Source organism: Aulonocara sp. 'chitande type north' Nkhata Bay, linkage group LG16 (assembly GCF_057382095.1).
Source record: "Aulonocara sp. 'chitande type north' Nkhata Bay isolate Kocher_YH1m ecotype deep benthic linkage group LG16, A_spYH_male_GT1.1, whole genome shotgun sequence".
Taxonomy (NCBI): Eukaryota; Metazoa; Chordata; class Actinopteri; order Cichliformes; family Cichlidae; genus Aulonocara; species Aulonocara sp. 'chitande type north' Nkhata Bay.
In genome coordinates, this window is record NC_141359.1 from 497988 (window position 1) to 524996 (window position 27009).

General features: G+C 37.3%; 3 protein-coding genes and 1 long non-coding RNA gene across 4 annotated transcripts; all 4 read right to left on the reverse strand.

Annotated features, from left to right (window-relative positions):
* Window positions 1-1188: 1188 nt before the first annotated feature.
* On the reverse strand, window positions 1189-3898 carry LOC147310720 (uncharacterized). The gene is made up of 4 exons (XM_086267623.1): window positions 3498-3898; window positions 3182-3316; window positions 2873-3095; window positions 1189-2784 (listed from the first exon to the last, which is right to left on the reverse strand). Exons 1-4 carry the CDS (start codon window positions 3524-3526, stop codon window positions 2770-2772), a joined length of 402 nt encoding a protein of 133 aa, XP_086123749.1. The 5' UTR covers window positions 3527-3898; the 3' UTR covers window positions 1189-2769.
* A 241-nt stretch (window positions 3899-4139) lies between these two features.
* On the reverse strand, window positions 4140-6024 carry LOC147310721 (ATP-dependent DNA helicase PIF1-like). The gene is made up of 2 exons (XM_086266961.1): window positions 5530-6024; window positions 4140-5399 (listed from the first exon to the last, which is right to left on the reverse strand). The coding sequence occupies exons 1-2, from the start codon at window positions 6010-6012 to the stop codon at window positions 5259-5261; spliced, it is 624 nt and encodes a 207-aa protein (XP_086123087.1). The 5' UTR covers window positions 6013-6024; the 3' UTR covers window positions 4140-5258.
* A 3342-nt stretch (window positions 6025-9366) lies between these two features.
* Window positions 9367-14848, reverse strand: LOC147310722 (uncharacterized). Its single transcript, XR_015125343.1, has 4 exons — window positions 14812-14848; window positions 12794-12825; window positions 11610-11636; window positions 9367-10364 (listed from the first exon to the last, which is right to left on the reverse strand). It is a non-coding gene; the product is annotated as an uncharacterized LOC147310722 (long non-coding RNA).
* A 2737-nt stretch (window positions 14849-17585) lies between these two features.
* Window positions 17586-21044, reverse strand: LOC147310723 (uncharacterized). The gene is made up of 4 exons (XM_086267413.1): window positions 20568-21044; window positions 19823-19891; window positions 19519-19665; window positions 17586-17801 (listed from the first exon to the last, which is right to left on the reverse strand). Exons 1-4 carry the CDS (start codon window positions 21024-21026, stop codon window positions 17586-17588), a joined length of 891 nt encoding a protein of 296 aa, XP_086123539.1. The 5' UTR covers window positions 21027-21044.
* Window positions 21045-27009: the final 5965 nt, after the last annotated feature.

Below are 27009 nucleotides of genomic sequence, written 5' to 3' on the forward strand. Positions count from 1 at the left end.
AGTGTGGATGCTTAAAGCATCCACACAACTAGAAAAATTTGCATTTCCTGCGAAAATGCAGTGTGGATGCTTAAAGCTGAAGCTGTCTGCAAAAAGTAGCTGAAAAAGCTGAAAAGTTGCAGAAATTGTAAAAACTTTGCAGAAGCAAAAGAACTTTGCTAAAATGTAATAACTTAGCAGAACTGCAATCACTTAGAGGAAACTGTAAAGCTGAAGCTGTCTGCTGAAAATAGTTGAAAATAGCTGAAGAAGCTGAAGAAATCAAAGTCAGTGTTTAAAAAGTTGCTGAAATTTTAATAACTTTGCAGAACAATATCAAGTTAAGAAAAATGTAATAACTTAGCAGAAATGCAATAATTTAGAATAACATAACTTAACATAACATAACAAACAAAAGTAGTGTAACCTAGCAGAAATAATATAATTTAGTAGAAAATTAAAAACTTGGCAGAAATATTACAACTTATCAGAACTGCTAGAAATTTGCAGAAATGTAATAATTAGGCAAAACTGTCAACAGATAACAGCTGAAAATGCTGAAGTAACCTCAAAGTTACTTGTTTAACTGTGAAAAATTACCAAAAACATTAGAAAAGGAAGAAAACGTGCCGGCAGATAAACTAATGTGGAACAAAACCAAGGTAAAATTGCGAGTTTGCACAGCTGGTGAAATCTAAAAATGGCAAAAAAACATAACAAAGGCAAGACCCACACAAACAACATTTAGGTAATAAATGCACAAGATGCTGCGGTCAGAGATTAAAACACCCAAAAATAATGTTATTGAAATGCCAAAAAGTGGCAGAAAGTTTAGAAAGTAGAAAACCAGTAGTAGAAAAGTAGAACATTCAAATATTTTTAGAAACATATGATACAAAATATTTACTCAGTTGTTTCCAATGATTACAATAATGGCATAAAGAAATAAAAATACCATTTGGGACAAATAGAAAAATATTAATAGAAAATGCAAATCAAATTGATCTAAAATCTATACAAACAATTGAAGCATCTGTTGGAATTGTGAACATATCCTTGTTTGCCATGTTTATGTTTATGGCCCTAAGATGCGCAGACACATGATAGGCTATTAACTGCAAAAATATACACATATATAGCAAGTGAGAGACAAAAATATATCCTCTGATTTGCTGGAGTTTTGTGTAAATACCATTTAGCAAGGATAAACAACATGTTCCTATGCCACATTAAAATTTTCATAAGCTTAATTTTTTCAATTAGTTTACAGTTTCCTGATTTGATGATAAATATGGTACCAATCTACAAAATACTGTCAAAATGAAGTCCACATTGTGATATATTTGAGGTGTGGAGAGTCACACAGCTGAACAATCGATTTGCATATTTAAAGAAACAAGGATCAAATAAAGAACATCGTTGTGGAATAAATTACAGTGAAAAATAATCACTGCTTTGCGTTAGAGAGTGACTTATGATGAGGTATTAATTGGCTTAACTTTACCTCTAACAGCTTTTCACATAGTGCTGTGACCAGGGTGAAATCCATCATAAAGTAACTGTAAACAGTAGAACCATTAGCATGAATGTTATGGTTCTACTCTGATCAAAACTCAAGTCAGCTGTGTGACCTGATATAAAATGATAAAGAGGAACACATATAAATGACCTTTATGAACTTTTCAAAATGACTTTATATGTCTGACCCATTATCTATATATATTACAGCAGCGGTCCCCAACCCCCGGGCCTCGGACCGGTACCGGTCCGTGAGTCGTTTGGTACCGGGCCGCGAGAGATGAGGCTCAGGTGTGAAATGTATAGTTTTCAGGGTTTTTATCGGTTTTCAGCGTTATTTTGTTATCGTTTTTATCGTTTACGTGGTTTTCCTGGGTCTTTTCACGTGTGTTATGAATAAATTTTCTTTTTTTTCAGTACCGGTACTAGTTTTATTTTGTTATATTTATCCGCGACACCTTAAAGGCCGGTCCATGAAAATATTGTCGGGCATAAACCGGTCCGTGGCGCAAAAAAGGTTGGGGACTGCTGCATTAGAGCAGATGTGGAAAACCACTGTTAGACCTACTCTATACTAATGTAGTTACTGACACCCCATACTAAGGCAGGATTCATACAAACACACATTATTTATTCTCTTAAACACTTTCTTTTTTCACATTTTGAGATTGTGTAATTTCTAAAAAGAATACATGTAATGGTTCAATAGATATAGTTATTTAAATGTCCATAATAATCACATGATCATTTTTGTACATCCTACAATCCAGGATTTAGAGCTGTGTGTCTGTATGAATTCAGCTTGCTATACTTATAGACTTAGATATATTAATCCACTATTTACCCAAACAAGTTACATTGTTTGGGTAAATAGATTGGGTTTGTTCTACAAAATAATTATTCAACAATAAAAAAAAACACAAAAAAAATCTGCACATTAATCCAGAGTTCAGTTTCATATGTCTGATATTGTTAGTTAAATCTGATGACACAAACACAGTCAATAATTCATTGCTAGTGTGACATGTGGTCCTTTTTGCCTTTGACCAATGATATGCTGGGTACTTGGACCAGTTTAGTATTTGCTGTCACAGAGGAATGTTAACCAGAAATCCAGAAGACAAAACTTAAAAAAAATATGTTAATTGAAAACATGTTTTTGCTTAGTAAAAGGATTGAAATTACATGGAAACTGTCACCTTAAAGCCTCATTGTAAATATCATCACAAACAGATGTTTTCCACACAGTTAACAAAGCTCCACCACATCCGATCAGTGCACATAAATCTAAAAGAAAACAAAAACAAATAAAAAAAATAAAATTAACACAAGGGAAGACTTTTGACTTAATAACTACGCTTAAAATAAGTGTTACCTTTGAATATTTGTGGGAAAAATCTGATGCTACCCCAAGAATACAAAGCCACACTGGAAACGATGACAGGCTTGCAGCCCTCTGTCTTCCTGGAGTCAGGTGCCTGATCAGTAGCAGTGAGTTGACAGAAGTCGGTGTCTGTAAGAGTGGCCAAACACTGATACTCTGTCCACTTGAGTAGAGTCTAAGAAGCTGGAATGCAGGCACACTGGACGAGCTTGTTCTAAAAAATACAGAAAAAGGAACATTTTATTTGTGTTAAGGCCTAAAAACTACAAATAAGTTATGCAATGAACAATGTTGAAATACCTTATAGGTGCTGCAGGCCACATAACCAGAATCCAGAGCAATCTCACACTCACATGATGGTGAGGAAAGACGAGCTCTGCAATGAGGTTTGAATGTCTCAGTTGGGACACTGAAGAACTCAGAAGACAGCAATACCTGCACAGAGAGACAGAGTAGAAAAAGCATAGATTTGTAATCCATAATGTGAATTAAAACTCAAAAAGTGTCAACAAGTATAATCATTTGAGTGTGGAATTATTTATGCACTAAACAGGATTTTAATTAATTAATTGAATTAAAAACACTGACATTTTTTATCAAAGATAAAGAATCATACCTCTCTCTGGTCTGAGGATCACTGAGCATCTCTGACAGGAAATACAGTTTCCTCAGTAGGAGTCATCATTCATGGTCTCAGAGGTGTGTAGTGTGGCAGCATCATGATGGTCTCCAGATCAGGCAGGAGGTCAGGTGATGGGTGTGTCATCTTCTCCATTGAAGACATACTGGTATGGCAGTTCATAAAACAGCAGTCTCTGTGTGGCATGTAGTTATCTGTGCAGTCCAGCACTGATGGATCAGGTTTGGCTCAGCAGTTCATGAAGATGGTGTTAAGATGTTGTTGTTTCAGCTGAGGATGGTGAAGTTTGAAGGTTTTCCCACAAAGGAAACAGGACTGTGTGTGCCCTGTCTGAAAAAAATACATCTACAAAACATAAAGTGCTTTTAACACCACCCACCCCCCCTCCCCACCCACCCATCTCAGCCCCCAAGTGTCTATATAATGCTGGTATGGGGTGTCAGTTACTAAATCTAATTAGTGCGTCAGAAAGCGGGGGCTACACCTAAAGCCCCCGCTTTCTGATGTCTTTGTTTATTAGCAGCTTTTTCCAGCTGCTCAGAGAATTCTGACTTGGCCTTTATCCACCCAAACCCAAACCCACCCGGATAAAGGCCAAGTCAGAAAATTGATGCAGAAACTTTCCATGTACTTCTAAATCAGTTTTTATACAAATTCTGTAAGCTGTGAAAATGTTTTTCTCTACATAATGTATAATTATAGACATCTCTGGTAGCCTAAAGATAGTTTAAAACTTTTAACATTTTTTACCTGTAAAACATGATAAGCAAAACCTCATTCATCCAAAAAACATTTGATTCTACAAAATTTACTATAATCAAGAAAATATAATTGTCTGTATTTATTCATGTGACCCATAATAAATACCTGCATTTATCTGTGATTTATTTATTTACTATTTCATATTTGAAAGCATCTTGGAGGGGAAGATCTCGTTTGTTGAGATATATACGTCAGAGTAAAAAAAAGTATCAAAAAAGGAGATGACAATTAACATCCATGAAAAAATGTATAAGTAGATTTAGTCATTTAAAACATGAGAATAAAAAATAAATTATGTCCGTTTAATGCAGTATATTTCAGATCTGAGGTGCATGATAACAGAAAGCAGATCTCCCGGCTCTGCATGAAGTACAGCCATGATTTGGTGACATGATTAATAACATTGCAATAAGATAGGGTCTTCTTACAGACAGAGTAGGGAAGACAATTTTTTCCAATGAAAAATATTTTTCATACTCTACAATCAGTAAAATCTGTAACAAACATGATCTGTAATTGTTTCAAAACTCACCAGACGACTTCATGATTGGCTCGAGGACAGGACACAAAACACAGGGTTGTGGTAACTGTAGTATGATCTCAGAACACCTGAATGACGACATAGCTGTGGCTGAGAAATAAAAATGAGGTCAAGCAGGGTGTTCTTGTCTGTAGTGGCAGAAGTGATCAGCTGTGAATACCCTCTCGACTGAAACTGCTCCAGAATCTGTTTTCTTCCACTCTGCAACTGGTTCTCATTAAAATCTCCACACACAATGATTGGGTGACAGTCCATTATTTCAAGGGAATCTAAAAGACTTACCAGGTTTTGCATGAATGGTGTCAAACTGTAGTCAGGGGGTCTGTACACAACAGCAATGAGTGCAGGGAATGGAGCCTGAACCTTCAACACTAAAAACTCAAGATCAGTGACATTATGTAGATACTGTTTTACCTGAACCTGAAAATGATTCCTCAAATACACAACAACTCCACCACCACTTCTGCTGGCCATGTGAGGAAAGTTTGTGTAGGACACATGTCTGTTGCGTTTGAACATGGTGTAGCCGTCCAAATGAAGACTGTCTGCAACAAAGGAGCCTTGGAGGTGAGACTCTGTGAGACACAAAACATCTGCTAAACACATTTCATGATGACTCTTGATGTCACTGATGTGAGATGGCAAACCCTCCGTATTGTGATGGATCAGTGTAAGAGTGTCAAGTCTGCTGGCTGTTTCTCTGACCTGAAGAAGAGGCATCATTTCCTCAACGCTGGCTTGTCTCATGGTTTGGAGTGCTGCAGTTACCTCGGGATTGGAGTAAATCTTTTTCTCATCCAAGTCCTGCAAATAGAGTCCACTGAGAGACGTCACCCTGCTGAGAGCAACATAAGCCATACCTGGTTCAAAAATGTTCTTCATTGAAACTACAGCTGTCTGTGTTGTAAGACCCTGAGTTTTGTGAATTGTGCAGGCAAATGCTAGCTTTACAGGAAACTGTCTGCGTACCGCTCCTTTAAACTTCAGACTCTCCTCTGCTCTCTCAATGTAAACCAGATCATCAGATGCTGCATTAGCACTGCGGTTGTGTCTCATAGGCTGCCGGTTGTCCATTCTGAGCCCCAGTTTGATTATGTGTCCATCATTTTCAGATCTCACCACCTTTACCAGTATACCAAAAGCACCGTTGACTAAACCGTTTAGTGTGTCCAAGTTTCTGGTCAGCATGACTCGAGCTCCTTCAGCAATATTCAGAGTGTCAGGTAAATCATTTCTCCCACCTGTAAATGGTTTGTCTCTTCGTTCCATTCTGCCTGTACGTTTATCCTATCGTTTATTCTGACCAGTAGGAAACTGCACAGGAAATGCCATGGCTTCCAAATGAGGAGTTCTGAAGAAGCTGACAGGATTGTTTCTTTCTGCAGGAGCCACACAATATGTGTTATCACTGAAACAGAGAATCTCTTCTGAAATGTCAACAGGCTGCAGACAACTTTCTAGAGCAAAACCTCCATTGTTCAAATCACTTTCTGGTTCATCTGGATTTTGTTCCTCTGGTTGTTCATCACAGGATTGCATATTAATAGCTTGTTCACTTTCAGACTCACTTTCGCACAAAAGGGCATCTTTTTCATAGTTGTCAATTTCCATTAAATCTGCTTCATCATAATCATCACTTCCCATGCTGGCTTCATCACTGCTGTCATCATCAGGTAATGTTGGATCACAAAGCAATGCATCATCTCTGATAACAATATCTGTGTACTGTGGGTGAATCTGTTTCAGTTTACGCAGGGCTTCGATCAGTTTAGACCAGGTGACAGTCTGGAACAGCTGATGGCCTTTGTAGCACAGTCGTCTTTTCAATTTCACCCTCATGATCTGTGATTGGCTTCTGAGCCGAGGTAGATAGTCAACTGTTTGTTGGACTTCAGATGGTACACACACCACATTACCACGTATGAGTCTTTGTCTGCCCTTTGGAAGAGGAATAATCTTTGCAAATGGTATGCATTTGGCAATCAGATGTCTCTCCAGAATGTTGAGATCACACAGTTCAGCTGGAATATCCTGCAGTTCTAAACCGTTGACAGCAGCAAGCCTGGGCATGCATCCACTTTTGAGGGAACTGTGACACGTGTGACAGATATACTCCTTTTTTCTCTCAACGGGAAAGCTGCAGTGATCATTACATGCTTCATCACACACATGAACAAATTTACCAGTTAGACACTGCTGAGCTACAGTTTGGTGTTTTGAGTAATTTTCTCTTTTGCAGATTTTCACCTGATTAGGAAAAGAAGCTTTTAGACAAACAGTACAAACATAAGATGGTGCTGATTTAATGTTGGATCTGAAACGAGATATGGCCTCATTCATTAAACTGTTATCTGGATGACACTGTAAACTTTCAGCTGGTCGATGCATCTGACGATATTTTCTTTTTATTTTCATTGCACATCTGATATTATGCATCTGTCTAAAAGAAATACTGTTCCAATATTTTACTCTCATTCGTTCTCTCATATTGTCCTTGTGTTGCTGCTGAAATTGTCTCTCTTCTCCATAACGTTTAGTGATGTAACATTTTTTTTTCTGTCTAAATTCTACACTTTCTTTATATAGGTTAGAAACATATGACCTCATGTAAGCTTTATGTTTCTCTCTGAATTCGGCACAAGTTCTGTATGTTCTTGTTATTCGTTCCTTCTGCTTTTCTCGGAACACGGGAGATTCTCTGTATGTTCTTGTTATTCGTTCCTTCTGCTTTTCTCTGAATAAAGAATCTTCTTTATACATCCTTATGACACGTTCTCTTTTTCTCTCTCTAATTTTAGCACTTTCTCTATAGATCCTTCTCATTTGCGCCTTCTGTTTTTCCTTAAAATCATCTCTTTCCTTATAGATCTTTCTCAAATGTTCCCTCTGTTTCTCTCTATATATAGGATTTAGCTTATATAGATTACTTTTGTACACAGTCTTCTTTTGTCTGTGATCAGGATCCTTTCTTTTTGGTAGTTTTTGTTGGGCCAATGATCTTCTCCTCATTTTTTTCCTTCCCTGTTTACTATATTTCAGCAGTTTATGTGAAAGTTCCTGTGTTGTCTTTGTTGAACAGCGGTTGGCAGCGGTTGGATCCTTCTGAGGAACAGAATCTGATGTTACCTGAGGTTCTCTCACAGAAGATGCAGAGGTTTCTATTTCTAAATAATCAGAATTGTTCAGCTCAGCAGCTGGCTCATTTGAATAATCCACTCTGGATGACATCACTTCAGTAGCTAAAGTGTCGGCCACAGTTTTCTGTGTCTGCTCAGTGGACTTTGGGGTTTCAAATTCAGGTTCATTTAAAGCTGGTGCTGAAACAGTTGTAGCTGTTTGTCTGTTTTCATCAGCATTTCTTTGTTCAGCAGCGTTTTCACTGTGGAACTCAACAGGCTGTAGCTCATAAGCGCAGGTTGGTGAGATGCAAAACATTCGGTACAAACGTTTGATCCTGTCAATCATGTCGTTAAGACGTGTGAATTTTAACATAACTGCAGTTCCACCACTTACACTTAGCGACAATGGCATTCCTGTAGACCTACGTGGGTGAGGGTCAAAGTATGCGTATTCACCTGAAGTCAGCCTGGAAACTGCGATGGCTGTTCCTCCCATGACTAGCAAAGCGTAGCGAAACTCTGAAGCCAAACGCTGTAGTCCCTGTTCAAGGCTCGGAAGATGATCTGTACCGTCAAATGTGCCATAATGAGCAAACTGAGACATGTCGACTTGATACTCGTGTCTGCGGCTGATGATCACAGTGGGAAGTTCATCACAGGCTAGAAACACGCTGTTCACAAACCTCTTTCTGGCATCTGAATACACGGCATGGCCTTTGTCCAACACACGGTTAAGATCTGCTCTGGTAATGAATTCATCCTCGTGTAAGAATGACAGGAAAACCAAACTGTTCGCCATGCATTGCTGATTCCGGTACTTTCCATACTTAGCATTGGCCTGGCTTCGAGACGCACAGATGCTACTCACTCGTGGACGACTTTCACTGTTTGTAACCTGTACATGAGACGGTCCTGGAGCTTCTCCATCATGCTGCGTTTGCACAGTTAGCTGGGGTTCAGTCTGGATTACCTGTTGTACTTTAGCATTTGGCACAGATGATGAGCAAACACCTCTCTTTACCACATCTGCATAAGACACTGCGGCCGTCTGAACGCTGAGCTGCACTTCTGGACTGGGAATACTTGTAACAGACACCTTTACCTGCTCACCAGTCTGAGAAAGATTTACCTGTTCCTTCTGCTTTTGCCATCTAAGCTTCTGGGACTGTGACCTTTGACCTTTCCTTGGCATTTTGTGCAAGTACAAACTGGACCTTATATGTATTTATACACAAATGTATACAAAACTCAACCTGTAAACACTGAAAAACTCCTCAAGTTTCTATTAAATGGATCAACTATACAAATGGTAAAGTGTTCTTATGACCGTTTAATTGATGTAAAAGGCTGGCTTAAATACAAACTCAATATAAAAGTTATTGAAAGATCCTTAAAAACGTTTTATTGTAGCTTTTTCAACAACTGTATATTATTACTGCTTTTTTTTAACCAGACTGGTTAATGAATAGGTCTATACTTCTGTGAAGTAATATGCAGAATAAATCTCAACAATCAACAGGCTATAATAAAACTCTTAGCTTTGAAGTAGACTTTGTGTAAATCTTTGAGATATCTAAAATCTAAAGCAAATATAAGGAGCTGTGGTGGTGTGGTGATCAGATGACAGGCGATGAGGATTCTTCAGCTGGATGTTCTGCAGCAGTCAGGAAACAGGAAGTCTGGGTCCTCAGGGCAGCTTCTCAATGACAATTGTAACTCAATACTTACACTGAGTAATAGAAATGGGTTTGTCCTTAAATAATATTAGTATAAACTTACTGTAGTCAAATGTTATAGTCAATGAAACAGACTTGAAAAATGTATTTGAATCTAATTTAATATTTATGTAAATAGAGCAGTCTGAATGTATATATTACAAAATAACCAGATTGTCTTATTACAAATAAACCTTTAAGAGGTGTATATTTTATATAATTTATCAAAGCAATTGCACCTGTAAGCCAATCAATGTTTATTCCAAAGTGTAATGCAAAATTAAAATGACAAATGTAGGGCTGTGTAAGTAGTTTCTACTGTGAGTTCTACTGTACTGTAATTCTACTACTGTAATTTTAACTTTCTACTTGTGATTTCCAGAAAAATGACTGGATGTGAGAGAGTTTAACGACAGGAAAGATGGAGCAGTGAGAGCAGAGATCTCTCAGAATTCTGAATACAGACTGACAAAGTTCAGGTAACTTCAATTCCAAAAACTTAGATTCTGGTAAAACTGGATTTCAAGTCACAGGATTGCGTTTCAACTCATGTTCAAGTTTGTCAAATTAGATAGAGCACATGGCGGAGAATGGATAGAAGATAGAATGGCTTGTCAAAAAAGATTGAGCAGGGAGAGGGAGAGTGATAGGACAGACTGAATTGCTTGTTAATGATAGAGGGAGAGGGTTTTCTGCAGCAGGTCACCTGTAAGACAGAAAGAAAGTGGAATTAGACACACTTCCAATAAACCTGGCTTTACCGTATTTTTCAGACTATAAGGCACATTTAAAAGCCTTTAATTTTCTCAAAAATAGACAGTGCACCTTATGTATGGTTGTGCTTACTGATTTTAAACCAATTCTATGTGGTACACGGCACTCTGTCAAATGTTTTAGTATGACTTTGGTAAGCTACAAAGCAGCACCACTTGATGTATTGTCGGAGCATGGATACCATAGTCAGCACCCTCGTAGAGTAATTCGTACTGTGCTTCAACATAATATGGTGTGTGTGTATAAGGGCCTGGCACCTGTTGAGAGCCATGCTTATGAAGCAGATTTCAAACTGATCAATCCACATTCATCAGTCCATAAATCCTGAAAAGTGAGTGTATTGTTCTGTATTTTATGTCTTACAACTGAACAATTTTGAGAGTTATTGTAAATGAGTTGAATAAAGTTTCACTTATCTGTTTTGTTTGGCTTAATGTGCCTTAGAATTTAGTGCGCCTTACAGTCCGAAAAATACAGAACACATATATCATTACACACTGAAGAGTCGTACAGTACATTATTAGATTCAACTGAATGAAAATGTTTATCATATGGTGGTGGAACATTTCTAAGGACATTTTTGCATTCTATTAACACAATAAAAACAAACACAGTCTGTAAACCAAGATGTGGTGCTACAGTAACTTACTATAAACATTATATGGTCAAGCTAAACCCACACAATGAAGTCAGAGCAGACAGTTTCAGACCACCTGCTTTAAACACTTCACAGCACTCAACTCACATGATCCTAAATGCCCAAAGGTCTCAAATTCCCGTTTCTGTGTGTACTTACCTGGTTCAACAGTATATCATAATGTCTGGGGAGCCGTTAACATAAAAGTAAAAAATAATTTACTCAGTATGACTTTTGGCAAAATGAAAAATTTGGAGACAGATGACTCCTAAACAGCAGTTTCTACATTTTTCAGTCAAATATGGGGCATGTTTAATACACACTCCACTAAATCTACAATAAACTTAGCATGGCCGATATTAGGGCCTAATTAAAAATTTATTATGATGATAAGAGAGATCTGTAAGTCTGGAAATGTTTACACAGACTTTTCTACGATCTGATTATTCCCAAGAGCTGTGCTGACTCACTCCACTAAACTGAATGTCCTATAATGAGAAACATTTCCCAGCACTGTACCTCAGACAAACCTTTACTTACCAGACTGGAGACGATCAGATCAGCAGTCTAGAGAAAGGAAACAATTCATCAGATCACTGTTTGATGATTCAGACTGTTGAGCCTCTTCACACACAATCCAATTTACTGTGACATAAATTAACTAGTAAAATTCTTAATTTATTTAAGGCTTTATGAGCTTACTGTAGTCTAAAGAGGAGATAAATGAACTGCAGCGTCTCACATGGCTGTAGCAAGTGTAATAAAAGCATTCATTACTACAGAAATATAAAGAATAGCCACCACAAGTGCAGGATATACCAAATATTTCCTACACAGAAGCTTTGTGGCTCCAACATTTTCTACAACAGGTCAGTACTAGTAAAGTGTGAAAGCCAAAACTTTTAAAAATGTTAGATACAAAATAATTATATAAATCAGAAGCAACAGAAAACCTTGTCATGTCTGATATGAATATGTAAATCTTAAAATAGTTTTAAATATTGACATGTTACAATAGCAGAGGTGCACCATGTTTTGTAATTAAAATTAAATGTCTTAAATTTTTACACTAAAAAGTCATTTCATTATACCTGTTGCTAGGAATATTTATGTATTTTGCAGTGTACCTTTTTGGCAACTTTTCTATTAAATTTTAAAACACATTATATTCACCAAATAAGTGATAAACTAATTAGACACACTGGCTGTAATGTACCTAACAATGTCCACTCACACCTCTGGTTCTCTTAGTTTTTCATTATTGCTTAACTGTACAAAATACTTCTACAGTGTTCTGACTTTAATGTAACACATCAGCAGAATTTGAGAGACAATATGAATCAATACCTGTGCAGCTCTTAAGTGTTTGAGCAACCACTTATACTGACTCCCCTAAAACACTTTCATTGTTTTGTCTGCTACTTAAATCCACAAACATAAGGAGAAAATGAACAACTGACATTTACCTATGTTTGGATTCAATAAGCCATAAGAAATTTAAATCATACATAAATGGGCTATTAAACTTCAGGGACATTTTCAGGGACAGTCAGAGGTCCTGTGTGAGGGCTTTGCTGCTACAGGTAATAAATCCTGACTTTGTGTTTTTGCCCATCAGTAAATGGAAACATATCACAAAAAGTCAAACTACTGTATGTAAGTTGCCAAATGTGCTACGCAATGCCAGGTTCATACTGCCTCAGTTACAATCACTGTTTACTTACCAGCAAAGGCAAAACCAAAGATCTCTTTCACTCTGTGTAACAAAAGACAAAGCACAAAAATACAGAATGAGACAACTCAAATCAGCATCACAGTCAATACTGCATCACTCTGTGTAGTCCAAAAGATTCAGTACACTTCTTTGTTTATCACAGCAACAAACAACTCACCTTTTTCTACACCTTATTAAAGATTACTGTCTTCATTAAGGTAAAATGTGGTTTCATCCATTTGTAATAAGCCACACACGTTTCTCAGTTATGTGATAGCTCTATTAGTTTGGTGCTATTAGATAACACAGTAGATTTAATAAGCAATGATTTGCTACACCTAGCTCTGCACACTTTATCAAATTCTGACATCACAATTTCAAAGCATGAACAATCATAAATGAAAGCTTGGATGATATTTTTGTAGGCTTCAACATTTGAGTTCGTCTGCATTCAAATTCTGCTTCCTAAAAATATTATCACCTGCACACAGTATCATTTAATATGCTGTTGTTTTAAATATCTACATATCATATTTATAATATTAATGGTGCACTGCTGCATTTTATTTATTTGAAGGTGGACTTTTTTATATTTCGTTAGTTTTTCACAAAGTGAGAAGTTAAACAGAGCTGCAGGTGTAGGTTTCATTAAAAAAAAAACAACCTGCACAAACAAGTGTTTGTTAAACAGTTCTTAAAATTTAACTAAAAAACTAAAATTACCTAATTAAAAAAAACTTCTTGTTAAGAGATGTTATTATTCTTATATTATGTGTTTCATCCTCACTCTCTCTCTCCCTTCTGTTAATTAACCCACAGCACAAAAACACACCGGTACAGGCACGTGACTCTTTTTCTCCCGGCTTTCAGTCAGAAGCTGTGTCCCAAAATGTCGGCTGCATCCTCCGGAGGCCGCATTTGAAGGCCGATTATGTCACAGCCAGTCGACGAAGGCTGTCTCAAATGCGGCCGACAAATGAGTCCTTCATTTCCCCGAATAAACTTTTAACATATTTTTAGGCGAGAAAGTAGCGGTGTAAATATCTGCTTGGTTTATCAAGACATCGCATATTTGCAAAAGTGTGCCGACGTTTTCAGAGACGTCTGTCACCCACCGGCTCGATGGCAAGCCGGGAGGGGGGTTCAGACCCCCGCTCTTTCGCTACTCAGGTTAAACATGATATACAAGTCACTCTGATAACTTAAAAATGTAATTGTTTGCCTTTTTCTGTGTTTTATTTGTTCTGGAGTAAATCGGTTTGGCTGAGATCAAAGTTATTAGATTATTAGATTAAATAAAGCTTTATTAATCCATCCGGTGGGTTCCTCCGGGATTTTCACACAGCTCAATAAACGTTAAACGGTCGAGAATTTACGCCAGTGTCCTGTTATATTTTAAATAGCAAGGAGCAGACGGCCGAGTTTATTAAACTCCAGCGAGACAGCGGTGACGCAAATCTGAAGGCTAGACCGTCCAGTTTCACAGCCTTCTCGGTCCACGTAGACCGCGAAGGCTGGGTCCTCCGAAAGATGCAGCCGACGTTTTGGGACACAGCTAATGGCGGTAAAATGGCTCCTTTGAAGTTGCCGACCCTGCTGCTTCAGCAGCTAATCAGTGGTTCTAAAATGACGGCTCATTACCTCACAACCGAAAGAATGAGGCCGTTTTTAACTGACTGATTTGTGAAGAGAATTAACTTCAGCTTCCCTAACAGACTCAGAAACACTAACACACCGAATGAACCAAATACAACACAATAACTGTAATAAACAATCAAATGAACCATATTAATTTCACACTGGGCCTATAGCAGCTAGGCTAGGCGTTAGCACTTAGTGCTAGCATACCAAACACTCCTTTTAAATAGTAAAATTACAACGTTTCACTAAAAAAGCAGCCATTGTGTTACTTTAACATGACTTATACTTCGACTGGCTTCATAAGTCACTAACAACAACTGGGTAAATCCCTCATACAGCTTATAGACATTTCATTTCAGAAACGAGAGACAGAGAAGCAGCGCTTACCGGTGGGGATCGAGCTGAGAGTGGACAGAGATTCAGGAGTCAGGCAGAGACGTTAAAAAAAGAGGCATTCACGGGTAGTGGGAAACTCCGCAATTACACAAAATTGGCATGGAAAACGTGAAAAATATATGTAAATTTAAATATTATTATACTAGATTTTTTTGCAACAAAAAGCAACTAGCAGAAATTTAATTCTATAAGTTTAATAAATGTTTCAAACAGGATTCTTTGAATTTGAAATAATGGTTAAAAGACATAAATAAACATAAGGTCATTATGTTAAAATGTACTTTATTATGATAGATTTATTTAACTGACAGCAGAACAGTCTTCTGCTGAACACCAACACCAAGGAGCTGGTGTTGGTGATCGCCTAAGCATCCTCACAGTAGGAGCTGCAGAGGTTCATCTCACTCCACTGCAGGACTCAAGAGGTTCAGGAGGTCCCTTAACCCCACTGCTATGAGACTTTTTAACAGCGACTCCTGATATGTTCATTGCACATTTGTTTCTTTTATTCTACTACATATTGGTTGTAATCATGAATTCTGAATTGCTTTAAAGCTGAAGCTGTCTGCTAAAACTAGCTGAAAAAGCTGAAAAGTTGCAGAAATTGTAAAAACTTTGCAGAAGCAAAGGAACTTTGCTAAAATGGAATAACTTAGCAGAACTGCAATATCTTAGAGGAAACATAATACTTGGCAGAAATACAATAGCATAGCAGAACTTAACAGAAATATTGTAACTTACCAGAAACATGATAACTTCTCAAAAATACAAGAATTTAGGAGAAATAGTATAAGATAACAGAAAGAATATATTTAGCCAAAAATACTTAAACATTACAGAAACATTATGATTTAGAAAAATAGTACAACATAGCAGGAATACTGTGATTTACCAGAAATACAATTATGGAGGACTAATACTTTAAAATGGGAGACATATTGATACACACACACATACACAGAGCCTAAAGGGAAGAGTATTTGTGCCATGGAGTCTTAACAAGAATGTGAGGTCCATATTAGAAAAGCTGGTAAAATCATAAAAGTTTGCAGAATTGTAATAAATGATGAATATGAATTACTGGTCTGTGACAGTGTATTAATTTGTAGGGAAAAAAACATGTTGACCAAGGTGGAATCGAACCCACGATCTTTGGCTTGCAGACCCATGTCATTACCAACTGCGCCACTGGGAAAGAGAGGAGCCGTTTTGAAAAACAGGGTAATGAGGAGTCAGAATTAGATCGCGGCGAGAGGCGAAAAACGCCGTTTTTTGGAGTTACAAAACGTTGTGTAACTCAAAACCTAGGTGGACTAGAAGCATAATTCTTGTACTACTGATCAGGCACCTTACTCCAGGAAGACAGAGGGCTGCAAGCCTGTCATCGTTTCCAGTGTGGCTTTGTATTCTTGGGGTAGCACATCTGTGCTTAGACTGCTCTAATATATATAGATAATGGGTCAGACATATAGTTTGACCCATTAAGTCTATTTGAAAAGTTTATGAAGTTCATGAAGATCACATCCAGTCAGATGTGTTTCTGTTTATCATTTTATGAGGTCACACAGCTGATATGAGTTTTGATCACACTGGAACCATAACATTCATGTTAATGAGTCTACTGTTTCCAGCTACTTTATGATAAATTTTATCCCGGTCACAGCACTATGTTAAAAGCTGTAAGAGGTAAAGTTAACCCAATTAATACCTGATCATAAATCACTCTCTAACACAGGGCAGTGATTATTTTTCAATGTAATTTATTCCACAGCAATGTTCTTTATTTGATCCCTGTTTCTTTAAATATGTGCATCAATTGTTCAGCTGTGTGACTCTCCACACCTGAAATATATCACAATGTGAACTTCATTTCAACAATATTCTGTAGTTTATCATCAAATCAGGAAAGCTATACTAAAACTAAACTAAATGAAAAAAATAAGCTCTTGGGAGTTTTAATGTAGTTGTAATGTTGTTTATCCTTGCCATACGGGATGTGCACAAAACTCCAGCAAATCAAAGAATATATTTTGTCTCTCATTTCCTGTTTATATATGCATATATTTTTGCAGTTAATAGCCTATCATATGTCTGCGCATCTTAGGGCCATAAATGTAAACATGACAAACAAGGATGTATTCACAATTCCAACGGATGCTTCAATTGTTTGTATAGATTTTGGATTAATTTGTAATGTAATTAATGTAAATTAATGTAACTATGTAAAAATCGTGTTTCTGTTCTGTGTCCTGTTCTGTTTGTATATCTGTGTGTGTGTGTGTTTTCTTTTTTCTGTGCTGCTGATACAACCAAATTTCCCCTTGTGGGACAATTAAAGGATTATTCTATTCTATTCTATTCTCATTGATATCATGTCTACCCAAAAATCTCAAGTTCATCATTTTGCGCTTCCACAATTATTTGAATAAAAAATTAAAAGAGCAGGAATGTTAAAATGAATATTTATTAGATTTTCAAAACAGTTAATTATGGTACAGGGCTAGATTCTAATGAACAGTCTGTACTTTATAATAAAAAACAAACAGAATAATTATTTTATATACCTGTGTATATAAATTTACACAAAGGTCTTCATCTTAATATATACTTTATAATAAAAATAAAAGCATATACAATATACAATTATAAATACATAGAAAATAAGAACTTCATTGTTTTTAATTTATGAAATATAACATTTTATATTTTTGAACAAACAAACAAGTAACAAACAAAGGAACAAATGAATACATTTTTTAAATTATTCACAGTGGGGTTTTTTTAATCTGCATAATTTGCTTCCCCTTAATTTGAATTTTTACCCTGACCGCTGCCTCCTCAAGTTCATTATCAAATGGTGTCCAGAGCTCACTGTTGATGAAGAGGCTCTGCCCATCATCCAGAAGAACCTCAAGCTGATTTGGCTTGTCACTCATGGCCACACCAATGATGAGGACCTCCTCTCTGTCCTCTACTTTTGTCTGTTGACAAAGCATAAGCACATATTTAGCCCTCCAAACATTCCCTTTTTTTATCCAAAAAGAAAATCTATGGTCATCATGTGGTTTAAGTAAGTCACCAAGACATACACATTATGTTTATACGTTTATATGTATGTGTTACATTATGCATTATATGATGCATGATCAATCATGCAGGTAATTAAATCCCAAAGACGTCTTGGGATTATGTTCATCTGGACATCTACACTCAACAAAAATATAAACGTAACACCTTTGTTTTTGCTCCCATTCCCCATGGGATGGACGCAGAGACCTAAAATTCATTCCAGATACACAATATAACCATCCCTCCCAAACAGTGGTCACAAATCAGTCCAAATGTGTGGTAGTGGGCACATCTGCTATATTGAGATAATCCATCCCACCTCACAGGTGTGCCACATCAGGATGCTTATCTGACATCATGAGTAGTGCACAGGTGTACCTCAGACTGCCCACAACAAAAGGCCACCCTGGAATGTGCAGTTTTTTGCGCTATTGGGGGTCTGGGGACCCAGAACCGGTCAGTATCTGGTGTGACCACCATTTGCCTCATGCAGTGCAACACATCGTTGCATGGAGTCTATCAGATTGTCAATTGTGGCCATGAATCATGGTTCACATTGTTCAGGGCAGATGGCAGCTGAGAATGTCCCAGTTCTTGCATGGCCAGCATACTCACATGTCACCCATTGAGCATGCTGGCCATGCAAGAACTGGGACATTCTCAGCTGCCATCTGCCCTGAACAATGTGAACCATGATTCATCCGTGAAGCGCACACCTCTCCAACGTGCCAGACGCCATCGAATGTGAGCATTTGCCCACACAAGTCTGTTACGGCGACGAGCTGGAGTCAGGTCAAGACCCCGATGAGGACGACGGGCATGCAGTTGAGCGTCCCTGAGACGGTTTCTGACAGTTTGTGCAGAAATTGTTTGGTTGTGCAAACCAATTGTTCCAGCAGCTGTCTGGGTGGCTGGTCTCAGACAATCTTGGAGGTGAACCTGCTGGATGTGGAGGTCCTGGGCTGGTGTGGTTACACGAGGTCTGCGGTTGTGAGGCCGGTTGGATGTGCTGCCATATTCTCTGAAACGCCTGTGGAGACGGCTTATGGTTGAGAAATGAACATTCAATGCACGGGCGACAGATCTGGTTGACATTCCTGCTGTCAGCATGCCAATTGCACGCTCCCTCATTGCTTGTGGCATCTGTGGCATTTTGCTGTGAGACAAAACTGCACATTCCAGGGTGGCCTTTTGTTGTGGGCAGTCTGAGGTACACCTGTGCACTACTCATGATGTCAGATCAGCATCCTGATGTGGCACACCTGTGAGGTGGGATGGATTATCTCAATATAGCAGATGTGCCCACTACCACACATTTGGACTGATTTGTGACCACTGTTTGGGAGGGATGGTTATATTGTGTATCTGGAATGAATTTTAGGTCTCTACGTCCATCCCATGGGGAATGGGAGCAGTAACAAAGGTGTTGCGTTTATATTTTTGTTGAGTGTATATATGTGTGTGTGTGTGTGTGTGTGTGTGTATAAGATAATTTGATATAAATATATATATAATATTATTTCATATTTTGACCCAGACTGAAAGAATATGTAGTTACATTTCAAAACCTAGTTCTAAACATTTGTTGTTGCTGTGAAATATTGGTACAAAGGTTTAGCTTCTTCATACCTCAACCTTCGTATAACTAGTGCTGTGCAGCTGTGGCCCATATGCGGTGTGGTTCAGCTTCATGTGGGAGAGGTTAATCTGGTCTCCCACATTAAAGGTGTGAATTCCTGCCTCCCTCCAGAGGCAGACTGATACGGTGTAACCATCCTGAAATGACAAATATGACAGAATTATAGATTTATTAATTAAATAATCCAAAATCCAGTAACTAGAAAAAGAAAGCCCACTGCTCATGTACCAGCAATGTCAAATTTGTCACATTAGTTTAACCAATTTCAATATAAAACTAAAATTGCATCATTACCTCCTTTAGCTGGAGATTTCGCAAGGGAACGTGCTGTTTTCCTGACACTACGTCCTTTACTGCAGAAAACTGAAAAGTAAATTGAAATAAAATATCAGTAATAGTTAGTGTATTGATATGTGGTAGGTTTTTATTTCTTCAGTAAGATTTTTAGATTATATTATTGCTGTTATTAAGTATTCTTCATTGAACTTATCAGAAGCAGTTTATTAGGATGTTTTTCATAATTATGAAACAGCTTGAAGGAAATCTTTCTACAAACAATACATTTGTAACTTAGTTGGATTCTTAAGTGACAGCAACATAAATGAAAAGTTTGCCAGTTTCCAAATTCTAGTTGGTGTCCATTATGCCCAATTCAGGGTAATTTTGCCAGTTTCCATTGTATCTGCTTTTATTTTTATTATAAAGTATAGGTAAATTAAGATGAAGACCTTTGTATAAATTTATATACACAGGTATATAAAATAATTATTCTGTTTGTTTTTTATTATCAAGTAGAGACTGTTCATTAGAATCTAGCCCTTACAATACAAATGTATGTAGACACAATGCAAATTGGCTGCATAAATACCAGAAACGGTCTTAGGAAAATATTTTTAAAAAATTGTGCTTAACAATCTTAACAGAATTTAGTCTCTGCTTGACAGCAAAAATTATTTTTAACTGTAAAAAAATACACGCAATAATGGGTTATTTGGAAACCTAAAGCCATGTAAATTCTGATGGAACCACAAATACTTACCTCCACCACCTCCCCTTGGACTGTGATGAGCCCGCCATTTGTCGAGCTCATCTTCAGAGGTGTCAGTGGAGCAGGAGGATGTAGAAGGCACTCTGCTTCGGTGAAACGATCCTCACTAACAGTTAGGTTTGCAGCCCTAAAAAATTGGGTTCGTGCAGTTATATTTATATTGTATGGTGGGGCCGTGCCCCTGAGTTCATACCCCCTCATTATGTAGCACCGCCCCTGCTGGATTTTAGAGGAAAATTCCTCAAATAGTGTGACCTTGGTCACAGTCTGGGTATCTGTGATGGCTGCCACAGTGTTCTTTTTGGTGATCAGGGGTGTAGCTGTCCCATCTTGGAAGCGCCAGCTAGTGACCCTCAGCTGGTCGCATGATCTTAACACTTTGAAGTGCAGTGGGGGTGGCCGGAAATACGGCGTGTCAGGGCAAGTATTTAAAAGCTTCATCAAAGCCATTCTGAAAAAAAGGCAACACAAAAATTATTAAGAAGTTAATACATTTCTGTTACAACCAAGGGTCATATAATATGGTAACACCTGTAGATTTTGTGCAGTCTCTTTGCTTTCTGATGTCAAACAAAAGTCAAAAATACCTTTCTGAGGTTCCCGCTTAAAAATGACAGGCCAAAAAACCCAGGCCTGTCTAAAAGTATTTTTCTGATATTAAATACAATGTTGGTTTTAAAATAAAGCTAACAGTTCTAAGATTTCATTGAATTAATGCAAATATTACAGCAAAGAGAGTTGGTCAAAGTAACTGAAGACTGAACACATACTCATAGAACCAATGAGATGTTTTTTCTTAACCAATTTTTATTCATTTATTTTTTGTATTTTCTAGCATATAATGTCCTTTGAAAATATGCTGGCAATACACTCCAGAAAATAAGGAATCATCACATCAATATTATCTGTGCAAAGATTGATGCTGCTGAAGTGAAACAGAGTGAAACAACAGTTTTAGTTAAGACAAAGCTAGGTATTCATAATTTGTGAATAGCTTCTTTGGCTCTAAATTTGTGAACAAGAAATGATTTAACTTTATTTAAATGCCTAAAATATTTGTTGTTTGTTGGAGATCCCCCTCCACGAACGTAATGCACTTGCATAGTTCCTGTGGCTGTGGCTCTTTCTATTGGTCCCCCTTGTTAATCATTTGAGCCAATAGAATGACAGTAATCTAGCACGCTTTCATGTCAGTCACAACCTCTATAACCGCGCAGAAAATGGCCTTTTTTTGATGAGTAATGGCTCTGAGGCATTGTGGGAAATGAAGTTATTCAAAATATGGTTTCCATTAGGTTTTTGTTTAAGTCTTTTAGCCTAACTCCTATTGGTTATTCAGTTTTTGTATAGCTTAATTGAGAAAGTGCTAGAAAGTGTTGTTGCCAGGGCAGACTGCCAGCCTTAAGCAAAGTTAGAGACTCACAGCTCAAACTTAACATCTTAAAGTTTATAAAACTGTTATAGATCTTGAAGATTTGTCAAATTCGTTAAGATCTTAACCCTCACGTGATACTTTAAAAAAAACTTACGTTCATCACCCTAGGGACCGTTTTCTGCCACGCCCGAAAAAGTGCTATAAAAAATTTATATATTAATATAAGGCACAAAACGGTCCCTAGGGTGTTGAGTGTGAGTATTTTTGCTGCTAAGCCGTGTTAGGCTGATGTAAGAAAATCAGACTGAAAATTTGAAGATTTTACAAAAACGAAACCGGCTGGCAAGTTTGGCTATGCTACACCCAACACAGCGGAAATGGCGTTCATACGAATGAAAAAAGTGGCACAAAAAGAGCCCAGTATGACGTGAGGGTTAATAAAATGATCAGCGTTCTGCTCTACCAGGTGTAACAATTGAGTTTAACATCCAGGCATCCATGAAAACGGACATTTAACGGAGTTAGAAGTCGGATACTTACGTTTTATGAAGTTTTTGAGAAGAGTAAAAGCCGTCTGTGTCCCTCGAAGTATCGTAGAAAGATTCGGAAAGATCAAATAAGGTTTCCCGCCGGTCTTTAAGTTACAACTTGTGACGTAATCTGTTGTCACCCGCTCTGATTGGCTAACTACGATTGTGTTTCGTGATTGGACTGCCTTGTAATGATTTTATGTTATCACTGTTTTGGGTTATTTTTGTTTGTTAACTCGTCTAATTTTAATTATGGAATTATCATTACTATTTGTGTTTGTTTTGATTAAAATGGTGGCATGCTCCCACCATTTTATCAGGCCACGAATCAAAACAAACACACTCGTTTGGACGGAAGATACAAACCGTACTTAAAAGCAGCTCAAAACAAAAAAAACTTTATAGACTCAGATTGTGTCGGATGCGAAGAGACGGTACTTGCAAAAAATAGCGTGCATTGGAAATGTGGACCCGTATGAAAAAACGGCAGTGGAGCAGAAACCCCGAAGCCTGATATATTTCTGTACCTGTGGAGTCAGCGCATACACAGCGAACCATTTCGCAATTATAAATGTCTGGAGGCGCACATCCGATTAACCAATGGTTGGTTACAAGATTTGGCTATTTTTAGACTCCACGTTGTGAATACCTCATCATTCAAACAAAGGTAAGTCAGCTTGAGTACTGCCAGTAAAATGCGTTTGATTTCCCTCCGAACATTCAGATTAGTGCAGCATAAATTCATTCATGAGGGGAAATTACAGTGGGAACATGTTGAGGCTCTGTTAGATGGATAACATAGTGAGTTCAGTGCACTGATATGACCATTGTCCTGAAGGATTTAGTCATTCTCTATGGTTAAAGAAATTGCACTAATGAATCCATATTTATTATATGTAATTCTAATTACACGTCTTGCTTCCGTGTTTGTGTGCTGTGTAACTAAAATACATTTTTGTGTGGATGCTTTAAGCATCCACACTATTGAGTTCCTGTTTCTCTTTATTCTTTATTATTATTATTATTATTATTATTATTATTATTATTATTATTATTATTCAAGTTGCTCGTTTTTCGTCCTTTAACTACTTCCACAATTTTTGTGCTATTTTCACCGTTCAAATTTTAAACTATTCTGCTATTTCTGCTAATTTGCGCTATGATTTTTGCTATTTTTTGCTATTATACTTTTTAAAATATTAAGCTTTTTTCCTTTAATTTGTCCCATTGAAATGAATGGAAAACTTCCAAAATTCTGCTAAATTTTGCTTGTTTTTGAAACTTAACTACTTCCTCATACTTTCGCCTAGAAAAACCATTCAAACTTTAAAATGTTCACAAATTATTGGGCTATTCATGTATGATTCAGCTTTTTCAAATCTTTTACCGTTTTACTTTTATGCCTCTTAAAGTTTTCAGTTGCAAAATTGTGATTTTTCACAAAATACATGCGTTGTTATGGTTGCTATGCTCTTGGCTTCCAGTGTGACACTGAAGCTTTTGCAGTCTTCTCTTCATGTCCGAACAACTTTTTGCTACTTGCTCAATTTTCACTCAACTTCCACAAATTATACATCAAAACGTAGGTATTTTTGCTGGCTTTCAGAACATGTCACTATCATTGTTGTGGGATTTATAGAATTTTGGCAAATCTCCTCAGACCAACACAAGGTCTCAAAACTCTCCATATAAAGTCAATGGAGAGCTTGTTCAAAATCACCGCTGCATTTCTGTAATGAGAGGCATATTCGAATCGTCATATCTCCTTAACGAAGCGACTTTAAGACATGAGGCTTGTCCCGGTATATCTTCAGACACTCCTGACGCTCACAATTCAAGAATTTCTTTCTCACCTATTACCGTTCTGAAATGAGTTGGACTTGTTTGAGGGTAGGAAATTCGTCCTTCGCTCAGATTTCTTCAGATTTCAAACTGTGGAAATGAACCACTTTTTTCTCTCGTCATAACTTTTTGTTGGATTTCCACAGAGACCTGAAAATTTCCATGACTGTTCACCAACGCCTGCTGTCTCTTACGGTGAAAGAATGATATCGATACTCCAAATAGATTTAGAGTTAGAAAGCGTTGTTTGAGGGCAAGTCAAGGCAGTTTTTGCTTCGCTCTACTCAGTTATGGTGCATTAGAAGTCAAATATCTTTAATAATTCATATTTTAATGATAAATTGTCAACACTGGAAGATTTCCCCATCTCTTCTGAACAAAACGGTGTAAGAATGACCGCTCTAGCCCCTACGGTTAGGAAATTATAGTCATTTGTTTGAGGGGAGTCCTCACTATGAGAAATAGACTGTAAAAATCCTGTGTCTCTCTGTGTGCTGCAGGCACCAGTTTTGGCGGGAAAAAGTACACAGCCTCTCTGATTGGTGGATTCAAATTCAGCAGCTCCCAGGCTGACCTAGAAACTTACTTCTCTCTCCCCGTTTTTCTGTGTGTGTGTGTGTGTGTGTGTGTGTGTGTGTGTGTGTGTGTGTGTGTGTGTGTGACAGAGAGAGAGAGAGAGTGAGAGAGAGAGAAAGCCTTTTAATGGGATGATCTCATTATAAGATTCAAATTCAATATATTTAGACTGGTTGACTGAATTGGATCTTGTGTGTGTGTCTCTCTGTGCATGTGTGTTTCCTTATGTGTACATATTTGTGATTGTGTGGCTGTTATATATTTTTTTGCTGATTTTTTTTTCATTTAACAAGTATATTTGAGGGACCCTCAGCATGTTCAGCATTTTTTCAGCTGTCCATTTTGCTTTTCCAATTTTTCTGTTTAACTTATTACTATTGTGCTAAGTCATACTATTTCTGCTATTTTATAAGATTTGTGCTTAATATAGTATTTCTGCTTTTTATAGGATTTGTGCTTAATATAGTATTTCTGCTTTTTATAGGATTTGTGCTTAATATAGTATTTCTGCTAAATGTAGTATTTATGCTTAATCATAGTATTTCTATATATTTCTGCCAGGTCCCCAGGCAGCCAATCCTCTGTGAGGACTGAGACATTCAAATTTTCAAATGAGGGCCTGCACGGTTTCCCAGCCAATCATATATGTGGGCTGAGGAATACAAATTTGCATATTGGGGCCTTCATGGCTTCTAAGCCAGTCAATCATATCTGAGGGCTGAGGAATTCAAATCCACAAATCAGGGCCTGCACAGCTTCCCAGGCAGCCAATCATATATGTGGGCTCAGGCATTCAAATTTGCATATTGGGGAATTCGTGGCTTCTAAGTCAACAAGTCATCCATGTCATATATCTCTAAAAATTCATATTTTAATGATAAATTGTCAACACTTGAAGATTCCCAATCACTTCTGAACAAAACGGTGTAAGAATGACCGTTCTAGCCTCTACGGTTAGGAAATTATGGTCATTGGTTTGAGGGGAGTCGTCACTATGAGAAATAGACTGCAATAATCCTGTGTCTCTCTGTGTGCTGCAGGCACCAGTTTTGGCGGGAAAAAGTACACAGCCTCTCTGATTGGTGGATTCAAATTCAGCAGCTCCCGGGCTGACCTAGAAACTTACTTCTCTCTCCCTGTGTGTGTGTGTGTGTGTGTGTGTGTGTGTGTGTGTGTGTGTGTGTGTGTGTGTGTGTGTGTAACAGAGAGAGAGAGAGAGAGAGAGAGAGAGAGAGAGAGAGAGAGAGACCCACTTTAGGGCAGCATCTCATTGTTGGAAAAACATATAATATATTCAGATTGGTTGACTGGCATAGACCCTCTGTGTGTGTCTCTCTCTGTGCATTTGTGTATACATATTTGATTTTATGTGTAATTGTTGGCTGTTCCTTCTTGTTTTTTAATTTATTTTAATTTCTTTTTTTTCACTTGAACAACAATTAGTTTTGAGGGAACTTAACCATGTTTTTTTTTTTTTTTCATCTTGTCATTTTACTTTTCCAATATTTCTACTTCAGTTATTGCTATTCTGCTCAATCATAGTATTTGTTCTAAATCATTGTTATTATGCTATATTGTAGTATTTCTGCTAAATCATTTTATTTCTACTATATTATATTTTTCTTTCTAAATATAGCATTTCTGCTATATAATTGTATTTCTGCCAAATTATAATATTTGTGCTAAAACATAGTCTTAATTTAAAATTACAATATTCATAGTTCATCACAGTGTCTCTGGTAAATCACAATATTTCTGCTATGTTGTACTATTTTTCTAAATCATAGTGTTTCTGTAATGTTTAAGTATTTTTGGCTAAATATATTCTTTCTGTTATCTTATACTATTTCTCCTAAATTCTTGTATTTTTGAGAAGTTATGTTTCTGGTAAGTTACAATATTTCTGCTAAGTTCTGCTATGCTATTGTATTTCTGCCAAGTATTATGTTTACTCTAAGATATTGCAGTTCTGCTAAATTATTCCATTTTAGCAAAGTTCCTTTGCTTCTGCAAAGTTTTTACAATTTCTGCAACTTTTCAGCTTTTTCAGCTACTTTTTGCATGCAGCTTCAGCTTTAAGCATCCACACTGCATTTTCGCAGGAAATGCA